General features: G+C 38.5%; 1 protein-coding gene across 2 annotated transcripts in view; it reads right to left on the bottom strand.

The window, feature by feature from the left end:
- Positions 1-3,727: 3,727 nt before the first annotated feature.
- Positions 3,728-23,561, bottom strand: part of DARS1 (aspartyl-tRNA synthetase 1) — a 63,097-nt gene continuing 43,263 nt past the window's right edge. For both annotated transcript variants that reach the window (XM_066233273.1, XM_066233272.1), the window contains 9 exons: positions 23,446-23,557; positions 22,464-22,598; positions 19,919-20,066; positions 14,963-15,109; positions 11,184-11,226; positions 9,380-9,460; positions 7,342-7,453; positions 7,104-7,175; positions 3,728-4,393 (listed from right to left, as the gene is read on the bottom strand). In XM_066233273.1, coding sequence (XP_066089370.1) covers positions 4,302-4,393; positions 7,104-7,175; positions 7,342-7,453; positions 9,380-9,460; positions 11,184-11,226; positions 14,963-15,109; positions 19,919-20,066; positions 22,464-22,598; positions 23,446-23,557 — 942 coding nt within the window. In that variant the 3' untranslated portion in view covers positions 3,728-4,301. The remainder of the gene's footprint in view (positions 4,394-7,103; positions 7,176-7,341; positions 7,454-9,379; positions 9,461-11,183; positions 11,227-14,962; positions 15,110-19,918; positions 20,067-22,463; positions 22,599-23,445; positions 23,558-23,561) is intronic.

Here is a 23,561-nt window from a genome sequence, read left to right as displayed (position 1 = left end):
GTCATGTCCATGAGATAGTAGAACTTCAGGAGCCACTCAGTGTTAGCTAACTCAGGATGCTTGATGTTTTTCACTTCAAGAAAAGTCCGGATTTCGCTCAGACAAGCCTCAAAACAGCTGAGCACCTTCCCTCTTGACAACCAACGCACATTGCTGTGCAGAAGCAGACCAGGGTAATTATTCCCAACTTCATCCAGCAGTGCTGGTTTTTTTTTTTTTTTTTTTTTTTTTTTTTGTATTTTTCTGAAGCTGGAAACGGGGAGAGACAGTCAGACAGACTCCCGCATGCGCCTGACCAGGATCCACCGGCAAGCCCACCAGGGGGCGATGCTCTGCCGAGACCAGAGCCACTTTAGCGCCTGGGGCAGAGGCCAAGGAGCCACCCCCAGCGCCCGGGCGATCTTTGCTCCAATGGAGCCTCGGCTGCAGGAGGGGAAGAGAGAGACAGAGAGGAAGGGGGGGGGGGTGAAGCAAATGGGCGCTTCTCCTATGTGCCCTGGCCGGGAATTGAACCCGGGTCCCCCGCACACCAGGCCGACGCTCTACCGCTGAGCCAACCGGCCAGGGCCTCCAGCAGTGTTTTAAACTGGCAATCATTTAAAGCTCAGGCAACAATATAGTTGAGCACTCGAATGACCAGCGACATCACCTCACCAAGCTGCTCGCTACACATCTGATCACAAAGCACCTCCTGATGTAGGATGCAGTGAAACTTAGGATGGGTCTCTTTTCACATTCATGAAGAAGCTCTACGAATCCTGTTTTTCCCCACCCTGCACGGGGCACCATCAGTACACACCGAAATAAGTTTATCCATCGGTAGATTTTTTTCTTTAGTAAACTCAGTGAAAGACTTGAATAAATCCTCCCCTCTTGTTGTCTCTTTCATAGGTAAAACAGCAAGACTTTCCTCACATAGTGTGTCACCAACAGCATACTTTGCAATCACGCTGAACTGGGATAAATGGCTTACGTCTGTTGACTCATCCAAAGCAAGAGAAAAGAATGGTGCTGCATTTATGTCCTTCACTTGTGTTGCCTCAATTTGATTTGCCATCATGATGGTACGATCGTGAACAGTTCTTGTCTGGGACAGAGGCATGTCTTTTATTCATTTGAATATCTTGTCTTTATCTGAAAAGTCTTCAAAAACTTCATTGGCAACACCAAGCATGAATGTTTTGGCATACTCCCCATCTGTGAATGGCTTTCCATTTCTCACAATTGCTAAAGCACCAGCAAAGCTAGCCGAATTCCAGTCACCTTGTTGGGTCCAAACACGGAGTTGCTGCTGACTAGCTTGCACTTTGCATAGTAGTCTTGACATGTTTTCTTCCTGCTGTCCCCCGCTGGATATTTTGATGCAAACATACTATGGCATGTGTCGAAGTGCCGCTTTATATTTGACCGTTTCATCGATGCAATTTTATCATTGCATATTAGACACACTGCAGAACCTGCTCTCTCCACAAAGGCGAATTCCTCTACTCCTGCTGAAAAGTCCGATAATCTTTTTTTTCTTTTGGCCATCTTCTTCGTCAAAAGGGTTTCTGCAATTAGCTAGCTGACTACTTGATTAAAAGGAGGGAAGATTACTTCCTGACCTCACAACGACCCATGTACTTTACGCATTATCCAATAAAAATTGGGTGTTGTCCCAGAGGACAACTGTGATTGGCTCTAGCCACCCGCAACCATGAACATGAGCAGTAGGAAATGAATGGATTGTAATACATGAGACTGTTTTATATTTTTAACGTTATTTTTTTTATTAAAGATTTTCCTGCGAGCCAGATGCAGCCATCAAAAGAGCCACATCTGGCTCACAAGCCATAGGTTCCCGACCCCTGCTATAAATTGACACCTGTTAGAAGGTGGGTTGAGATGATAATCTTGTAGATTGACACTGTTAGAAGGTGTTGGCCATAAAAGGTACTAAAGCTAAACCCCCCACCCTGCCCTGTTGTGGTAGTTGCCCAGACTCCCAAAGTGAACGTGGACTGTCTCCACACCAGACTGAGCTCTGCCAAAGACAGCCGAGAGGAGCACGCAGACGGGGCTCCCTTAAGCTGTACCCAGGCACGCCAAAAGGATTTGTAAGTAATAAATTGCCTGTGTGATTTTTGCAACTAACTTGTGTGTCGGTCCTGCCTTTCCTCCGGTGGCAGTGTCAGCACTGATCAGTAACATCCTCATAGCTGCCTCAAGAGTAGTCTCAAAGAGGCTGCCAGCCCTGCTGATAAGCAGGAGTGTCCCACTGCACAGGGAAGTTGAATCAGGGACGCCTGATCGAAGTAGAGCTTGGGCTCTACTGGGACAGGCTGTGTCTCTATTTCCAAAAAGCTCAGAATCTAGATCAGGGGTAGTCAACCTTTTTATACCTACCGCCCACTTCTGTATCTCTGTTAGTAGTAACATTTTCTAACCACCCACCAGTTCCACAGTAATGGTGATTTATAAAGTAGGGAAGTAACTTTATAAAGTTTATAAAGCAGAGTTACAGCAAGTTAAAGCATATAATAATAATTACTTGTCAAGTACTTCATGTCAGATTTTCGCTAAATTCGGCAGAATAAATCTTTATAAAACAACTTACTATAGTTAAATATCTTTTTATTTATACTTTGGTTGCTCCGCTACCGCCTACCATGAAAGCTGGAATGTCCACTAGTGGGCAGTGGGGACCAGGTTGACTACCACTGATCTACATGATGAAATTAATGAACTTTCAAAAATAATGAGCAGGTATTTATGGTCCAGGTATAAAGTTCTACCTTTCTGTGTTTTTCTGTTATTTTTCTTTTCCTGCAGGAAAATATTTGTATTACATTGTTTTGTTCCTGCCCCATCCGTGTCTTTCACTGTAAAATTAACATTAGCATCAACATATTTAATGATCTAGAGCAGTGGTCCCCAACCCCCAGACCGTGACCGTTACTGGTCCATGGGCCATTTGGTACCGGTCCGCAGAGAAAGAATAAATAACTCACATTATTTCCATTTTATTTATATTTAAGTCTTAACGATGTTTTGTTTTTAAAAAATGACCAGATTCCCTCTGTTACATCTGTCTAAGACTTACTCTTGACGCTTGTTTCATAAGTTAGACAATTATATTTAAAAATACCAGTTTTTACGCTGGTCGCATAATTTTATTTTGTGCATTTATCCGTCCTACCGTAAAGGCCGGTTTGTGAAAATATTTTCTGACATTAAACCAGTCAGTGGCCCAAAAAAAGTTGGGGACCACTAATCTAGAGGGTAATTGTAATTCTTACATAGAAATTTCTTTTTGGTAGGGAAAATAGGAATGCATTTTAGTGACATTCACTAAATACCAATACTAGTTAAAATCAGCTTAAAAAAATTATTTAATTTGATTTTAGCCAGAGAGGAAGGGGTGGGGGGGGGAGAGAGAGAGAGAGAGAGGAACATTAATCTGTTCCTATATGTGCCCTGACTGGGGATCAAACTGGTAACTTCTGTGCTTCAACTGGGTGCTCTAGCCGACCAAGCTCTCCGGCAGGGCCCACGCTTTCAGCTTTAAGAGCTTTATCCTTACACCCGTCTGACTTACATCTTGATAGGAATATATATTGTGAATACATCAGTTTTCAGTTGTTTTGGGTCATTTATATAACCAGTTATATGTTTTCTTTTACCCAAATTATAAATGCCAAGAACCAGTTATAAAATCAGACTGCTGTAAATTACACAGACAACTAGATTAGCTTTAAAATTTTATTGAATTCAGATATAGAATTTAACATTTAAAACAGTATTATATTGGATATTTTCTAACCAGTATTCTCACCTGCTTTACAAGATTACTTGATACAACTTTCAAGAACTGATACTTTCTGCTAACTTTCTATAATATGCCAATTACATATTCATTAAATCTCAACTACTTCCCTAAAATTGTTCTTATCTCAATGTCAGAATTTAAAAAAATAAGCTCAAATATTAAAAATTTAATACATTAATATGGCAGCCACTGTAATATAGAAAAGAAAACAATTTACAATCTTAACTGTTTAAAATTGTTAACATTTATTGCAATAATGCAATATGAATTTTTAACATAATCATATGAATTTTTCATTAAAAATGTTCAACCATTTCCTATTGAAGCATGTCCAAAGTTACAAAAATCTCTTTTAAATTAACCTATACTGAATTAATCCAAAAAGTAATTGTGGCACTTTAGATAAAACATTTATTCTACTGCATATTTTAAGTACCTAAAGTATTGCCTGATCAATATAGCAGGTTACTGGAAAAAAATATAAAGCATGGCTTTAAGGAGTGAGTCGTTTGGGATCACGTGGGAACATTGAGGTCTGACGAATATTGTGCAATCCCAAAAACAGCATAGTCACTCGTTCCAACCCTAGAGAAAACAAAGGAAATATTAATTCCTTTTCTGAAAACCTCTCAGGACCTTACTTATTGAAAACTACCAACCTAATATCATTTAACCAACAAAATAATTTCCTTGTTAGGAAGAAAAATGGCTTTTATTATTTTGATTTTATTTAAAAGGGAATGTTTTAGGTCTGATTCAGAAATAGACATGATGCTATAAGTGAGGACAAAATGAAATATCCTTAAGTTGAATGGATTCTGTGAAGTGTAAACCCCAAAAATCTATATAAATGTCCAAAATTTATGAGCTAAATAAACCAAAACAACCCATTGTATAACCCCATTAGAACCAGACTCTAATTATATAGTCCAGGTCATACGTATAAGATGAGAATCATAAACTTGTTCAAGGAAGTTTATTAATGAAGTACCAGAGATTCCCTGTAATTTAATAGACATGGAACATGGTGGTTCCCAGTATAAAAGACTTGCAGTGTTTTTCAACCACCAGTCAGTGCACTGCTGCTGATCCCAGAAATTTCATTCTGGTTTGTGAAAGAGTTAACCACCCTGATGTTGTATCAAGATTATAGACCCCCTGACCAGGTGATGACACAGTGGATAGAGTGTCGGACTGGGATGTGGAGGACCCAGGTTCGAAACTCTGAGGTTGCCGCAGCTTGAGCATGGGGTTGCTGGCTTGAGCATGGGATCATCGACATGACCCCATGGTCACTGGTTTGAGCCCAAAGGTCGCTGCCTTGAAGCCCAAGGTCGCTTGCTTGAGCCCAAGGTCACTGGCTTCAGCAAGGTGTCACTTGCTCTGCTGGAGACCCTCCCCCCAGTCAAGGCACATATGAGAAAGTAATCAATGAACAACTAAGGAGACCAAGGTGCCGCAATGAAGAATTGATACTTCTCATCTCTCTCCCTTCCTGTCTGTCCCTGTCTCTCTTTCCGTTGCTGTCAAAAAAAAGATTATAGACCCAATGATCTTAGTTGAATTCGCTTAAGCTCAGGGTGATTTCTGCTTTAGCAGTCCCTGAACAATTCACTGGTCCCATGTGTAAAAAGGTTGAAAACCACTGCAGAGCACATTACTGTATTAAAAGCTTTGAGTATAGATGAGACTGACTTTTATATGTGACTTAAATACTGTATTACTGATAAGAATTAAAACCAAGTATCATCTAGAAACCGAGCAAAATTAGCAGATGAAACTTTTTATGTGCAATTTGATTTATCTATTTTACTAAAGTTGTAGAAGATTAATATACCACATAAAGAAGGCAAGGTCACAGAATACTGTTATATAACAACTTTTAATTTAAAAAAAGTAAATTTAACTCTAAAACAGAACTATAAATAAAAGATTTAACATTTTAATTCCCATTCCTTACCAAAAAAAATTTGCAGACATATATTTGAACTGTATTACAGTAATCTAACACTAACCAAGGTGGTATTTTGATAACTTTATTCAAGTGTCCTCTTTCACAAGTAAGATTAAATTTTACATTGTTAGTCACAAAGGTTTGCAATATTATACAAAATGCAAATTACTGAATACTCTTAAGAGAAATCAGTCATATAAATGTCTCATTAAAACTTAAACTATATATTCAATGTAGCTTTGTTTGTATTAACCAACTACATGCCCATCATTAGGAAGCTGGTTAACAGGTTATGGTGTACCCTTTCAATGGAGTCTAGGTAGTGATAAAGAATGGGAAAGCTTTTGAAGTATTGATAAGAAATAGTTTCAAAATATAGTTAAGTGAACAATGCAAGGTATTGAGTGGTTTATATAGTATGTTACAATCTGTACAAAAATATATTTTAAAAAGTGTGTGTGTATATATATTTGTTTTATTGAAAGAGAGAGAGGGGAAGGATGAGAGGTGAGAAGCATCAGCTCGTAGTTGTTCATTGATTTGCTTCCTCATATGTGCCTGGACTAGGGGGCTCCAGCTGAGCCAGTAACGGCTTGCTCAAGCCAGCGGCCATGGAGTCATGTCTATGATCCCATGCTCAAGCTGGTGAGCCTGTGCTCAAGCTGGCAACCTCAGGGTTTCGAACCTGGGTCCTTAGCACCCCAGGTTGACACTCTATCCACTGTGCCACCACCATCTGGTAAAGCTCCATACCATTTTAATTAGAAATTTTTGTAAGTATATTACCTATTCATCCTCCCCAAACAAGAAACAAAAATTCAACAAAATTATAAATTCAGAATTCTTTTTAAGAATCTTTGATATGGACATCCAAAGTTAAACATTTACTCACAGAACAGTAAATTACATATACTCTGGAGGAGGTCCTAAAAGTCAGTGAAATGTTACACTTTAATAAAAGCATTTTGCAGCCATCCAGCTAACCTAGGGACAGCTTTAATGTGTGCTAATCTGAACTCATGGATGCAGAAAGAAAACAAGAGGACATTCAGTTTATAAAACTAATGGCTAGAACTTTATTACAATATCTTAGAACTCACAAGTTAGCTGTTCATTTTGTTCTTCGGAAATTAAATTTTCATTTGGTCATAACTCACTTTAAAAATTCGTATAATTCTGATTTGTAGTACACTTAGCACTTCTGGACTTATTTGTAAGCAATAACAAATACAAAATTTAGTTTTTGGAGGCTAATGCTGAAGAAATTGAGTTAGAACTGAATGAACACTTTGCTCAATGAAAACTGGAAATATTACTGTCATAAAATTAAAAGAATATTACCAATTCCTCCACCAGCATGAGGAGGGGCTCCAAAGCGGAAGGAATCAATGTATGCCTTAATTTTCCCCAAATCTACAAAAAACCAAACATAATTTATCATATTATTTAGCTTTAAAAAGGTATAAAAGCAATTATTGTTAAATGAAGAGTAAAACAAGTGTTTCTGTAGTCTTAAAAGGGTTTAACATGTGTTATTTTCAGGATATACATAACTCTAATATACATTTAAGTTGTTTACCAATTCCATGATGTATGGCTCTCTCTGTTAGCAGCTGAGGATCATGTATTCTTTGAGCTCCTGACAGTATTTCTTCTCCTCTCATGAACATGTCATAAGAGTTGGATTGTTTCTGTGAGGACAATAAACAAACCAAAAACATCACTTTTTAAAAGTGGCTATCATTCTATTTCCATTACACATGTGGGAAAAAAACTGACTCTGTTGCATGAAGAGCAAGTTCATTTTTTCCTACAATTAATGATGTATCTGCTCCAATGAACATAATTTGTTTCTCTGAAACAGGATTAAATGAGTGAGGGTTGAATGATAACTTCTTCTTCTATCAGAGTTTATGTCCCCCTCCTCCCACACCTTCAATGACAAACCAGAGCACTACACTTAACCTGTAAGAAGCAGTGCTGATTGTGTGTGTGTGTGTGTGACAGAGACAGAGACAGAGAGAGGGACAGATAGGGACACAAAGGGAGAGAGATGAGAAGCATCAACTCCCTGTTGCGGCACCTTAGTTGCTTTCTCATACGTGCCTTGACCAGTGGTGGGTGGGTTACAGCAGACTGAGTGGCCCCTTGCTCAAGCCAGCGACCTTAGGTTTAAGCTTGTGAGCTGTGCTCAAACCAGATGAGCCTGTGCTCAAGCTGGAGACCTTGGGGTTTCGAACCTGGGTTCTCTGAGTGACACTCTATCCACTGCGCCACCGCCTGGTCAGGTAGTAGTGTTGATTCTTATTTAACTTGATCAACAAAAATATTTTTAAGTGGGTCACTTTTGGAACGTCAAATTATCAAAGTTTCTTTTTTATCTTAAGAGAAGTAAATTAAACATCAATTTACCATAGCTTAAGCTATTCTCTTTCAGGTTTTAACTTGTATCCCTTTCAGTAAACCAGGGATTCTCAAAGTGTGATTCCTGGATCAGTAGCCTCAGTATTACTAGGACCTTGTCAGAAGTGCATATTATCAAACTCTACCTCAAACCAACTAATCATAGAGTTTGGTGATGAGGTCCAGAAATCTGTTAAAAAAAGCCTTCCAGCATTTGGTGGGACACTTGAATCTATGTAAACACAAATTAAAATCAGAAATTAAAATAAAATAAAATAAAATAACCTTCCAGCTTGACCAGTGGTGGCACAGTGGAGAGAATGTCAACCTGGGATGCCGAGGACCCAGGTTCCACCTAAGGTCAATGGCTTGAGCACAGGCTTGCTGGCTTGAGCATGAAGTTGCTGAGTGCGGGGTCACTGCCATAATCTCAAGGTCACTGCCTTAAGCAAGAAGTTAATGGCTCATCTTGAGCTCTCTGGTCAAGTCACATATAATAAGCAATCAATGAACAACTAAAGTGATGCAACTATGAGTGGATGCTTCCATCTCTCTCTCTTCCTGCCTCTCTTTCTCTCAAGAAAAAAAAAAAGTAAATTAGCTCATTAATAATTTAAAAATATTGCCCTGGCTGGATAGCTCAGTTGATTAAAGCACCACCCTGAAGCACAGAGGTTGCCGGTTCAATCCCCAGACAGGGCACTTTCTCTCTCCTGCTTTCTCCCTTCCTCTCTCTAAAAATCAATAAAATAAACATTAACCCCCCCCCCCCCACAAGCCCTCCAGGGGATTCCGATGCACAATAAAGACTGGAAACCACCACAATGGAAAAAGAGTAGAAGGCCACCACACATTATTTATATTAACTTCCAGGACAGACTATAAATTCTTAGTTCAAGGTCAATAATAGATTTTGCTAATATCTGCAAATCTAGTAATATTACTTATTATTTATATAGTGTTTCTTCTCCTAAATCTTAAAAGAAGTGACACACAATAATGATTTTTAATATAGATTTTTGGAACTAATTTGCTAGAATATTCAGATTTCACTTTGACCTCAATTGACAAAAACTCATAGTAAATATAACAACATGAGCACTGAAACTACAAATGACTAGTGAAACCCATTATTTCCATTGTACAATTTGACACAGTGACAATAAAGTTTTCCTTATTCCCCAAAACAGGTTATTTAAAATTAAATTACTTACAGAATTTCTTGGGTCAGGCATGGTATAGAAAGGTCTTACAGCCAAAGGATATTTATCAAGAATATAAAAATCTGTATCATACTATAAAAAAAATAAACATAATTAAAATAAATTTTTAAAAGTTTTATGAAAGTAAAAAGGCTAACAGTTTGGTAATTAACAAAACTTAAGGTCTGTGCTTTAAAATTACTATAATTATACTGTATATACAATAAGTATTTTGTTTCTTTCAAGTAATATCTTTAGCCTATTGTATTTTGCCATGATGTTATAAATTCTTCCAATACTCAAATTTTAGGAGCTGCGACTATTCAATCATAGTTCAAATATTCATGTAATCTCTCTTCAATTTCTCCCACACCAAAAATTATGCTTCAATAAGCTTCTTTTTCCTTTACTCTTCTAGCCCATTTAGTCCTTCAGATGCATTTTACAACTGTTTACGTTAAATTATCCCAAATATCTTTGGGTTTTACAAAGAGTAACAAAAATTTTAATCTATAAATTATTTTGGGGAAAAATGACAGCTTTATAATATTTATCTTCAAAAACCTTATTATCTTCCCAATAATTAAAATTTTAGTTTAGATATCTAAAAGAAATTTGGTAGTTTTCTTCAAATTAAAACTACAATTGAAATAAACAATATTAACATGAAATTATGACATTTGTTAGAATATTTACTATGTGACCTAGATATAATTAAAAAGAACCCAATAATATTTCAACTTTTTAAAATTTTTATTTATTTATTTATTCATTTTAGAGAGGAGGGGGGAGAAGGGGGGAGGGAGGGAGGGAGGGAGAGAGAGAGAGAGAGAGAGAGAGAGAAGGGGGAGGAGCAGAAAGCATCAATTCCCATATGTGCCTTGACCAGGCAAGCCAGGGTTTTGAACCAGCAACCTCAGTGTTTCCAGGTTGACGCTTTATCCACTGTGCCACCACAGGTCAGGCTCAACTTTTTTGACATTAAAAATTTTTATTAAAACTGGAGTGTGGAAGGAGTGTCTATAAAACCAACAAACTGAAATCAGCTCTGCTGAAACAGCATTTGAAAGGGACAAACTCAATACTGCAGTTTATAGTTAGTTCCCCAAACAGTTTAACATGAATCCAGCAGGAGGTGCTCAAGGACTGTTTACATTTCACCACACAATTTTCTTCATTTCTTTAAACACTACACTAAGATTAGATTTTTTTTTGTTGTTTTTTTAAAATTATTTTTATTTATTTATTCATTTTAGAGGGAAGAGAGAGAAAGAGAGAGAGGAAGAGAGAGAAGGGGGGGGGAGGAGCAGGAAGATTCAACTTCCATATGTGCCTTGACCGGGCAAGCCTAGGGTTTTGAACCGGCGACCTCAGTGTTCCAGGTCGACGCTTTTATCCACTGTGCCACCACAGGTCAGGCACACTAAGATTAGATTTTAACCTCATTGGAGTTTTAGAAAATGAGATAGGAAAGTAACTTCCATATAAGAGGCAGGAAGAAAATGAATTCTCCCTCATCTTGAGGTCCTTTCTAACTAATCTGACAATCTGACATAGCTATCATTTTTAGAGATTCCTCAGTCCAACTTAATATAATAATTGAATAATGAGTTAATCAAGCTGTTGGGGCTTGAGAACATAAATATTCTGACTGAATATTTATGTTCTCAAGATTAAAAAAATATATTGTCCCCTTTGGTTATTTATTCTGAAATCATGTTATTCTAGGAAAATCAGTCCCATCTGTAATTTTTCTTTAGTACTAGGATGCATTTCAGATTTAGAAAAAGAAACCCAGCATGTAGAGTAGTCCTACCTTTTCCTTTACCAAACGACCCAACAGTTTTTCATTTGGCGTACTGGAAAACAACAACATGAAACCACGTGCATGAATAGCTCTTCAAGAGTTAATAAGGTACCTCTTCTATTTCAAGTTCTCAAAGATAAAAAAATCAGCCAAACTAGAGTTGTCTATCCTGCTCCTTTTTAAAAAATCAAGTAGTGCTACCTGATCAGGTGGTGGCACAGTGGATAGAGTGTCAACCTGGGACACTGAGGACTCAGGCTCGAAACTCCAAGGTCACTGGCTTGAGTGTGGGCTCATCAGGCTTGAGCGCAGTGTTGCGGCTTGAGCGTGGGATCAGAGACATGACCCAAGGTTGTTGGCTTGAGCCCAAAGGTCACTGGCTTGAAGCCCAAGGTCACTGGCTCAGCTGGAGTCCTCCTCGCCCAGTCAAGGTGCATATGAGAAAGTAATCAATGAACAACTCAAGTGTCACAACAAGTTGATGCTTCTCATCTCTCTCCCTTTCTATCTGTCTTTGTCTCTTGCTTAAAAAAAAAAGGGGCAAGTAGTACTGGAAAGTACTTGTAAGTATACTCGATACAGCGACTTAGCACTTAGTAGGTTCTGCTCAATAATATTTAAATAAAACCATAAATAGAATTTAGCAATTCACTGATTCAGAGTAACTTCCTACAATCACATATAAGTTCACTATACCAACATGGGCTATTCTTCCTATTAAATGGTTCCACTTTAAAATGGTCTCTATTTTTGTTATTTTTTGTGTGTGTGTTTTTTAATTTATTGATTTTGGGGGGAGAGACAGAGAAACCAGTTTGTTGTTCCACTTATTTATGTATTCCCTGGATGATTATTTATTTATTTATTTATTTTTACAGAGGCAGAGATAGACAGGGACAGACAGACAGGAATGGAGAGAGATGAGAAGCATCAATTATTAGTTTTTCGTTGTGACTTCTTAGTTGTTCATTGATTGCTTTCTCATATGTGCCTTGACCATGGGCCTTCAGCAGACAGAGCAACCCCTTGCTGGAGCCAGCGACCTTGGGTCCAAGCTGGTGAGCTTTGCTCAAACCACATGAGCCATCGCTCAAGCTGGCAACCTCGGGGTCTCGAACCTGGGTCCTTCCGCATCCCAGTCCGATGCTCTATCCACTGCACCACCACCTGGTCAGGCTCCCTGGATGATTCTTAAATGTGCCCTGACTGGGAATTGAAGCCACAACATTGACAAATTGGGATGACACTCCAAATAATTGAGCTACCTGTCCACGGCTCTTTTTTATTACTCTTTATCAAAGATTTATAAAACAAAAAATCAGTATTTCTGAGTCTTTAAAATATAATAGTGTTTATATAAATCAGTTCAATTTCTATAGTCAAGAGATCACTACTTTAGCATCTACCCTATTTAAGAACAATTTCCAAAATACCTATGAAAATATTGGCCCTGGCCAGTTGGCTCAGTAGTACAGCATCGGCCTGGTGTGTGGATGTCCCAGGTTCAATTCCCGGTCAGGGCACACAGGAGAAGTGCCCATCTGCTTCTCCACCCCCCCCCCCTTTCCTTCTTCTCTTTCTTTCTCTCTCTCTCTTCCCCTCCCACAGCCATGACTCAAATGGGTTCGAGCAAGCTGGCCCTGGGCGCTGAGGATGGCTCCATGGCCTCACCTTAGGTGCTAAAGTAGTTCAGTTGCTAAGCAATAAAGCAGTGTCCCAGACAGTTAGAGCATCACCCGGTAGGGGGCTTGCCAGGTGGATCCCGGACAGGGTGCATACAGGAGTCTGTCTCTTTGCTTCCCTGCCTCTCAATAATAATAATAATAAAAATATATTAAAATAATAAAAAAAGAAAGAAAATACTAACTTAGAGTAATTATAGAATGTATGGTTTGCCTTAAGATGTCATCTAACAATGTAGGAGAAGCTTAAAACCATACATATAGATATATTTGTTAAACAAAAATAAAGTTTTGAGTGAAATGTTTTTAAAAAAAAAACCCTAAAAAATGACAATAATCATCATTTTCTCTCTTATATCCATAAGAACTTACGGGATCCTGTAAGTATTTTAACTTAAGAACCCTTATTAAAATGTACGTATAGCAATTTCATCTTTTTAAACTACATAATTTCTTTCAAAATTTTAAGTTATATGATCTGAATTTAGATAATATAGTGTGTCCGTAAAGTCATGGTGCACTTTTTTTTTTTTTTTTCTTTTCATTTTTCTGAAGCTGGAAACAGGGAGAGACAGTCAGACAGACTCCCGCATGCGCCCGACCGGGATCCACCCGGCACGCCCACTATGGGGCGACGCTCTGCCCACCAGGGGGCGATGCTCTGCCCCTCCGGGGCGTCGCCATGTTGCGACCAGAGCTACTCTAGCGCCTGAGGCAGAGGCCACAGAGCCATCCCCAGCGCCCGGGCCATCTTTGCTCCAATGGAGCCTTGGCTGCGGGAGGGGAAGAGAGAGACAGAGAGGAAAGCGCGGCGGAGGGGTGGAGAAGCAAATGGGCGCTTCTCCTGTGTGCCCTGGCCGGGAATCGAACCCGGGTCCTCCGCACGCTAGGCCGACGCTCTACCGTTGAGCCAACCGGCCAGGGCAATGGTGCACTTTTTACCGGTCACAGGAAAGCAATAAAAGACAATAGAAATGTGAAATCTGCACCAAATAAAACGAAAACTCTCCCAGTTTCATACCTATTCAGTGTAGTTCGATGTGGGCTCATGCACATATTTTTTAGGGCTCCTTAGGTAGCTATCCCGTATAGCCTCTACAGACTCGTCACTGACTGATGGCCTACCAGAACAGGGTTTCTCCACCAAACTGCCGGTTTCCTTCAACTGCTTATCCCACCAAGTAATGTTACTCCTATGTGGTGGCGCTTCGTTATAAATGTGCTGATATTCACGTTGCACTTTGGTCACTGATTCGAGTTTAGCGAGCTACAGAACACACTGAACTTTCCTCTGTACCAGGGGTCATGGCCGTGGGCTGCTCCGCTATATACACGGTGTTACGTCATCATCTGCGCATGCGCACATGCTGCCACATCATCCCACAGAAACTGGGAGGGTTTTCCTTTTATTTGGTGCAGATTTCACATTTCTATCGTCTTTTGTTGCTTTCCTGTGACCGGTCAAAAGTGCACCATGACTTTACGGACATACTTTACAGACATATCAAATAAAGAACAGTGATTTTTATAAACTTTTGGGGAACTTAAAAGAGTTTTATGTCCTAATCCTGTATGGGGATGGATTTAGAGTGCTATCTTTTCTAATACAAATGATTGAGAAAGAGAGGTAACATATTAGATGACAAAAGCACAGAGAAAAGTTTCTATTCATTAAAGCATTTCTTTTTTTAAAAATTTGATTTTAGAGAGCATAGAATAGAGAGAGAAATAATCTGTTTGTTCTTCCACCCATTTATGCATTCAGAGGTTCAGTCTTGTTATGTGCCCTGACTGGGGATTGAACCTGCAACCTTAGCCTATGGGATGAGGCTCTTACCAACTGAACTAACCTGCCAGGGCTCTTTAAAGCATTTTAAAACTTGGGGTGTGTGTGTGTGGGGGGGACACGACAAAATGGTGTTTATTGAAGTTCAGGCAAACCACATTAAATCATTATTTCAGATCATACATTAAACAAAACAGCATCATACTATATACCCAAAAGTAATAAAATTGAAGTTTATCAGCTGGATGAAAAAAATGATAATATTTCATTCTCGCATCTTAAATCTAGTTACTAAAGTTTTAAAAATCATAAAGACAAACCTCAGATCTTCTTCGTCTCCCATTTCAATTCCAGCTTCTCTAAGCATAGCCAATGCTTCACAATACTCTAGTCTTAAAGTTGGCTCTAAAAATTTGAATGGCTCACATGGGAATTGTTTATTCACCGTCTGAATTTCAGTTTGAAACCTATTTAAATAATGATTTAGTTAGTAAAAATGTGAGGTAAATGTTTTCCCCACAAGAGGTCACTGTGGCAATACATTAAAAACCATTAAAATTTTTTTTAAATACTGGTAAAATAGAAAACATAACTTTTACTCTTCCACACACTTGATACATATTTTTTTTTCTTTTAACAAAGAAACATTTTGAACAGTTCACAGGAGTCACTGAAAGTGAGATGTTCAGGCAGAAGCCCTGGGTCAGCTAAGTCCCCATCCAGCTGAACCACCCAGCCCCACAGATATCCTAAGCTGAACAGAGGTTCTGTTCCAGTTGGCAGGGACCCAAGAGCCTACTCTACGTACCATTCATTCTATGCACTCCACTGATAACAATTTCGGAATACAGTAGTAACTCAAAAGGAAATGGTTTCAGAGCAAAAGCTCTTTGTGTAAAATCAGTCCGAGTGCAGAAATTTCCTCGGGGACCTTCAGACTCTTCTTGTAGTAGCAACAGCTAAGAAAAAATACCTGGTAGGTGCTGAGTACCATCTTTGTCACATAAAATCATCTTTGGGTCAGTGTTTATACCAAGAAAGTGTTACCAAAAAATTATTTAAGTTAAAGAATGAAACGTAAACACTTAAAATATTTAATACCATTTCTCAGTCTTTTTTTTTTTTTAATTTTTTTATTTATTCATTTTTAGAGAGGAGAGAGAGACAGAGAGAGAGAAGGGGGGAGGAGCTGGAAGCATCAACTCCCATATGTGCCTTGACCAGGCAAGCCCAGGGCTTTGAACCGGCAACCTCAGTGTTTCCAGGTTGACGCTTTACCCGCTGCGCCACCACAGGTCAGGCCCATTTCTCAGTCTTATGGTCACCATGGATGGCACTGGCATTAAAAGATTAAAACTTCCTTTGTAACTCCTATCAGCTAACATTGTTAGAAACATAAAATACCTATATTACGAAGCATTAAAAAAAACAAACGTGACTTTTTAACCCTTTAACAACATTTGTTATCATCAAGGAAGACCAAATTAATGACACTTGTCTTACCTTCCGCCATGCCCACTGTAGTGTTAGTTTGTTTAGGAGAGTGCCAATTTCTTTCCCATTTTATAACTGCTGTAGTACAGTGTCTACCCTCTAAACTGTAGGCATAAGACAAATGTTTATTGCACTGAATTGCTGCTGTGGAGGATACTATTTTATTGATTACAAAGTATATTTTTGCTAAGGTATTTATAGATGAAATGATAGCCGGAATTTGTTTCAAAATAAAAGGGGGTAGGAGAAATGGGTAAAATAAACTAGCCATGGGTTGGCAATAATTGAAACTGTGTGATGGCTAGCCTCCCAACTTTTGTGTTTTGAAATTTTCCATAAATAGAACTGGAAAAGGTATGTTTACATTTCTATGAAAAGAGTAGAGATTAAAACACCATCACTTCCTGATTAGTCTTAAAGACTTTCATGGAAGCTATAAAGCAGTGGTCCTCAAACCCCGGGCCGCGGACCAGTACTGGTCAGTGGGCCATTTGGGACCGGTCCACAGAGAAAGAATAAATAACTTACATTATTTCTGTTTTATTTATATTTAAGTCTGAACGATGTTTTATTTTTAAAAAATGACCAGATTCCCTCTGTTACATCTGTCTAAGACTTACTCTTGACCAAGTGTTCCCAAACTAAGGCCCGCGGGCCACATACGGCTCCCTGAGGCCATTTATCCGCCCTGCCGCACTTCCAGAAGGGGCACCTCTTTCATTGGTGGTCAGTGAGAGGAGCACATTGACCATCTCATTAGCCAAAAGCAGGCCCATAGTTCCCATTGAAATACTGGTCAGTTTGTTGATTTAAATTTACTTGTTCTTTATTTTAAATATTGTATTTGTTCCCACTTTATTTTTTTACTTTAAAATAAGATATGTGCAGTGTGCATAGGGATTTGTTCTTAGTTTCTTTTTTATAGTCCGGCTCTCCAACGGTCTGAGGGACAGTGAACTGGCCCCCTGTGTAAAAAGTTTGGGGACCCTGCTCTTGACGCTTGTCTCGGTCACATGATACATTTAGCCGTCCCACTGTAAAGGCCAGTCCATGAAAATATTTTCGGACATTAAACTGGTCCGTGGCCCAAAAAAGGTTGGGGACATAAAGCTTAGCCATGATTTAATCAAATCTTGATATAAGAGAGTTAAGACCCTAATAACTGATTTTTAAACTGCTTTTCTTTTGTTTTTGATATTAACTCCCCATCATGTTTATCAATGGTAATACACAAATATGCTTAATACCCTAAAATATATTTGTATACTGTCCTTCCATGAGAGAGAAATATTAATGAAAAACATGAAAAGGACATGACATAAGCCAGGCAACCCAATTTACAATTGACACAGACACTTAAAATTCCAAAATGACTTATAAACTAGAAGGAAGACTTTTATATCCAAGTTGCTCCTTTAAGTCTACTAAAAATGTCCAGGGTTCGATTCATGATTGATCTGTTGTTACAAAAACCAAAGTGGAAATTTCATATTTCAATATCAAATAGAAAATATCAATAACTAAAATAAATAGGTTTCATAAAATTTCTTGAATTATAAATGTGAAAAGAAAATTAGTAAAACTGGTACTTCATTGTAGTTTCAAAGGATATTTTCTTTTATAAGGAAATAATAGTTGTTCCACAAATTATATCTGAATAAAATATCCTGTATTGAAATGTCTCAGAGAACAAAGAATTTTTTTTTTTCATTTTTATTTTTCTGAAGCTGGAAACGGGGAGGCAGTCAGACAGACTCCCACATGTGCCCGACCGGGATCCACCCGGCACGCCCACCAGGGGGCGATGCTCTGCCCATCCAGGGTGTCGCTCTGTTGTGACCAGAGTCAGTCTAGCGCTTGAGGCAGAGGCCACAGAGCCATCCCCAGCGCCTGGGCCAACTTTGCTCCAATGGAGCCTTGGCTGCGGGAGGGGAAGTGAGAGACAGAGAGGAAGGAGAGGGGGAGGGGTGGAGAAGCAGATGGGCGCTTCTCCTGTGTGCCCTGGCCGGGAATCAAACCCGGGACTTCCGCTCTACCACTGAGCCAACCGGCCAGGGCCAAATAATTTTTTTTAAAGGCTGTGTACGATTAACTAGTGATCAAAGGCACAATGCAATGCAGAGAATGCCTGGAAAATACTGCTGCATAGTCTACAGCAGCGGTTCTTAACCTGTGGGTTGCGGCCCAGCCACAGGTTGAGAACAGCTGGTCTACAGCAATTAAAAAAAAATCAATGATTAATTTGTGTTCTTGAAATTACTCATTAGACTTGTAATAGAGTAAATAAGATTCATAATTTTTGAACTCTTTTTAGGTATCAATGAGGCATATCCAAAAATATTAACAATTAATAGTTAAATCAGTAAAATAAATTCAAATAAATTCAAATACAGTCCTTTGTTATCAAAGCACTAGGTAAGTCTATTATAGCCTACTTAATACTTAAGTACTGTCACAAGTATGGAGAAAGGAAAAAAGGACTCTCTTGATCCTACTTAACTTGATTAGCATTTCCTTTTCTTATTTTCTCTGTTAAACATCATCTCAAGTAAACAACTTTTTTTTTTTTTTTTTTTTTTCATTTTTTCATTTTTCTGAAGCTGGAAACGGGGAGAGACAGTCAGACAGACTCCCGCATGCGCCCGACCGGGATCCACCCGGCACGCCCACCAGGGGCGACGCTCTGCCCACCAGGGGGCGATGCTCTGCCCATCCTGGGCGTCGCCATATTGCGACCAGAGCCACTCTAGCGCCTGAGGCAGAGGCCACAGAGCCATCCCCAGCGCCCGGGCCATCTCTGCTCCAATGGAGCCTTGGCTGCGGGAGGGGAAGAGAGAGACAGAGAGGAAAGCGCGGCGGAGGGGTGGAGAAGCAAATGGGCGCTTCTCCTGTGTGCCCTAGCCGGGAATCAAACCCGGGTCCTCCGCACGCTAGGCCGACGCTCTACCGCTGAGCCAACTGGCCAGGGCCACAAGTAAACAACTTTCAATGACCTTTAAGGGAGAAACTATTCGCCAGTTTAGAGGGTGCACCTAAAGTAAACATTTTATATAATTCAATTATCTGAACATCAAGAATATGTCTAATAATTTTCTGTAAATATTGTTGATTTGCCAGGCCCATTTAAGTGAAAACTCCCTTTAGCATAATACTTACTGGGTACTCAATATAAGTACACATTGTTTTAAGAAGTAACCATTCCTGAAACAAGCTTAATTTACATAGACAATTCAGTAAAGATTAGAAACTAGCAGACTAAAGGAACTTTTAAGCTCTGAGGTAAGTGTTATTATCCTCACTTATAGTAGCTGACAACACTGAGGCACAGAGTTTAGTAACTTGCACAAGGCCCACACAGGTAGGTGGCAGAGCTGGAATTAGAACTTCGGCTACCTGGATCTAGCTGAATCCAAGTTCTCAATCATTACCCCATGCTACACTGCCCAAATAATACACTGCTATAAAAGTAACATAGGCTCTATTTCTTGATATTTCGGATGTCAGTATGAAGGAAATACAAGTAGGCTGTTCACAATCTGGTAAATGTCCCAAACTAACTAAATGAGGTTAACTATTTGAAGCTACAATTGACTTAGATCCAGAATAGTATTTTGAGTGTGGATTTTTTTCACTAAACCAATTATCTAACTAACAAGTCTATAAATACACATCTGTTCAAAAAAAGCTTAAATGTTTCAATTCAAGAATTGTTTTATTCTGAGAAGCCCAAACTGATTTGAACTTAAGTCCATTTAGGGATATAAAAAATAAATATTTTTTACCTTTCTTGAAGTCCTTTGAATATTTGTACTAAGGTATCAGCAATTTCTTCCATAACTTCATGGTAATGGTAATTAAAAGCCATTTCAATATCCAAGCCAACAAATTCAGTTAGATGTCTGTGGGTATTAGAGTCTTCAGCTCGGAATACTGTAACATTAATAAAAGAAATACACAGTGAACAATGTTTTAAACTTCAGAGACACTGGCATTTAAATACAAAATTTTATTTACCAGTACTCAAATGGTCCTGTTTTCATTATCATTACAAAGTTAAAGATAGCCCATTTGTTTTATTAGCATTGTCTTGGATGGCAAGTTCATTATAAACTCCTATAATCATGTACTAAAAGTTGTAACAAATGTAAATTAATAAACGAGACTCACAAGAAGCCCAAGAGAATGCAAGATCCTGAGGTGCCTTCTCAATAATTAAAAATATTTAATAAGGTGAGTTCTCAATTTTATTAAACTTGATTCAAGCTAATGAAATCTGTACAAAGTCAGTAATATTACACATATTTCAGCCACTACCTCAGTCCACTCTTATCCTCACTGCACTTTCCTTCTTTCTAGTCCTCCTGACTCCAGCTGTTCCCTCTTTCACATTAACATTCCTCTAACACATCCCTGCTCAGTAACTTAACCAGTTCCCAAATGACTACTGTAATAAGACAAATGACAAAGTCTAAAACCGTCATGCTCTCATAATTTAAACCTACCATACATTTCCCATTTCTTCTTAATACTAAGTAGTCTTATTTTTATTTTCTCCCATGCTCTTTACTCATTTTGCTTCTTCTGACCAGACTGCCATCTCCATTGTCTTTATCTCCTACTCTGTCCGTAAAGCCCATTTCAGTTTCAATTTTCTCTTATGGAGACTCTAGCAAACTCCATCTTCTTCCTCTTTTTTACACTACCTATACCATGCAATTAATAACATCAATCTGTTGACTGTATAGCACAATCAGATTATTTGCTGTGAAAAGTCAGTTGATGATTCCCTGTGGCTGCTATACGTGTATGCCTGTCTTACTGTGTTTTGGGAGCAGGGACAGTATTTACTCCCTTATTACTCAAAGTATGGTCTGCAAGTCAGCAGCATCAGCATTACATGGAGCTTGAGAACTGCAGAATCTGAGTCTCACCCCAGACCTACTGCACTTTAACAAGGTCCCCGGTGATTTGTGTGCACATTAACATTTGAGAAGTGCTGGCTGAATTTCTTCTATGTCCAAGGTACCTACCGCAAGGCTATTATGCTCAAGTGTTCAACAAATAACTGTTTAATAAATTCAGAAAATTAAGACATTTAATGATCTTGCCAATTTCTCTATTAACAGGTATTTAATTTATCTTAAGCCATCAAAAAACTTCCACATAGAAAATAGCTGGTAAGTTTTAAAGAATGAAGCAGAGCTGGGTTTTTGTTTATAACTAGTGTAAAAGAATGTGCCTCATGACTATGTGTCTGTGCTTGACTTGCAGCAAATATATATTAGAAACCATGTTAATATAATCTACTAAATCCAGACATTTGTTAGTGATTTCTAATGGGCTTTAGTATCCTATCAATATTAAAGATAGCACAAATAGTAATAGTAAAAAAAGAGAACAGCTTTGGAATAAAACTTGTAGCAAAGTATATAAAAGTACATTTATAAACTTACAGTAGTAGTAAGGAGCTATCAAGGACAACAAAATACATTACTTGTGCCCTGGCCGGTTGGCTCAGTGGTAGAGCGTTGGCCTGGCGTGCAGGGGTCCCGGGTTCGATTCCCGGCCAGGGCACATGGGAGAAGCGCCCATCTGCTTCTCCACCCCTCCCCCTCTCTTTCCTCTCTGTCTCTCTCTTCCCCTCCCGCAGCCGAGGCTCCCATTGGAGCAAAGATGGCCCGGGCGCTGGGGATGGCTCCTTGACCTCTGCCCCAGGCACTAGAGTGGCTCTGGTTGCAACAGAGCGATGCCCTGGAGGGGCAGAGCGTCGCCCCCTGGTGCACGTGCCGGGTGGATCCCGGTCTGGCGCATGCGGGAGTCTGTCTGACTGTCTTTCCCCGTTTCCAGCTTTGGAAAAATACAAAAAAAAAAAAAATACATTACTTGAAAGATTGCAACTACTTGTTCTTTAGTATTGATGGAGAGTTGAAAATCCAAATGGGAGCTAATTCTATTCAAATTACATTTAAATATAATACATAATATACTTGAATATATTTCAGAGGGTATATATTTTCAAAGCATGCATTTTAAAAATGATAGTCCCAAGACACGTTTCCTTCAGCATTCTTCTGTAGGAATATATAACACTTATGATTCTATTCACACGAATAATGCTTAACTGTTTAAAGAACTATTAAACATACAATATTTTTGGACATGTCACCCAAGCAACCTTGCATTTTTACCTCAAAGTCTAGTGTTTATGTAGTCAGTATATAAAAGGACTTAACCTTTAAATATGCCTATGTAAAATGTGTTTCTAAAACCCTAACCCTATGGTAGAATTAATGAATTTTGAGAAAACCTTAACTACCAAAACCTTACCTGGTCCAACACAGAAAACTTTCTCAAAATCAGCACAAATACACATTTGCTTGTACAGCTGTGGGGACTGAGCCAGATATGCATTATTTTTAAAATATGACACAGTAAATACATTGGATCCTCCTTCACTGGCAGCTGAAATAGAAACATTTGTTATAATCAACTGTAAGTTTGTCGACGCAAATGTCTATAAAAACAGCTTATACTTTTGATTCAGGTACTTCACATAAAAAAAACTCAGAAAATAAAAAATACAGAAAGATTGCAATGTATATATGTTTCACACCTGATTCCTAACCAGTTTATATTAAGGAGCGGTTTGCTCTTTGGATATACCTTCATTTTACTTCTTTGGTAACATATGCTCCCTTCCTGCATCAATTTCAACTCTATTGAAACTACTTTAAAGTTGTAAAAATTTATTTACAAAAGAAAAAAGACATTAATTTTTCTAATTATCAAGAATTCAATGTTTAAGTTTTTATTTACAACTAAATGCCGTCAGTAACACATTTTTTAGTGCTCTTTGAGCAACTCTAACAAGGGTAAAATGATTAAGATAAGGTTCTCATATAAGAATAAGAATTCATGAGATCTTCCCCATCTGCAGTATTTAGTATTACTTTTACAATGCAGTTTATACAAAACAAAATTGCAATACCAATTTAAAAAGAAACCTACATAATGAAAGTAGTTTCTGCAACTTATATAACAGCCTTGCTTTGTATGTTATAATCACTGTCAGGTAATGATTCCTGAAACAAGGAATGTAGTATTATTGATGTTAGTGAGATGTTGACTGCTACTCTATAGCAGTCTTTGAAACAAATAATCTCATAGCAATAAACCTTAGGGATACTTGGGATTCTCAAAGTAAAAACAAAAACAAAAACCTAATATTAAGCAACCTGGGGGAAGCCAAATCATTTTTAAAAATTAAGACAAATGAAAAAAAAATTAAGAGAAATGTATTAAAGCATACCTGAAATAATTTTGGGAGTTTGAATCTCCACGAAACCCTTGTTAATTAAAGTTTCTCGGAAAAGATGGCAGATGCCAGACTGGAGACAAAAGACTGCCTGACTAGTTGATGTCTAT

The sequence above is a fragment of the Saccopteryx bilineata genome, chromosome 5 (assembly GCF_036850765.1).
Source record: "Saccopteryx bilineata isolate mSacBil1 chromosome 5, mSacBil1_pri_phased_curated, whole genome shotgun sequence".
NCBI lineage: Eukaryota > Metazoa > Chordata > Mammalia > Chiroptera > Emballonuridae > Saccopteryx > Saccopteryx bilineata.
Note: the sequence above shows the minus strand (reverse complement) of the source record. Positions and strands in the feature narration are given on the sequence as shown.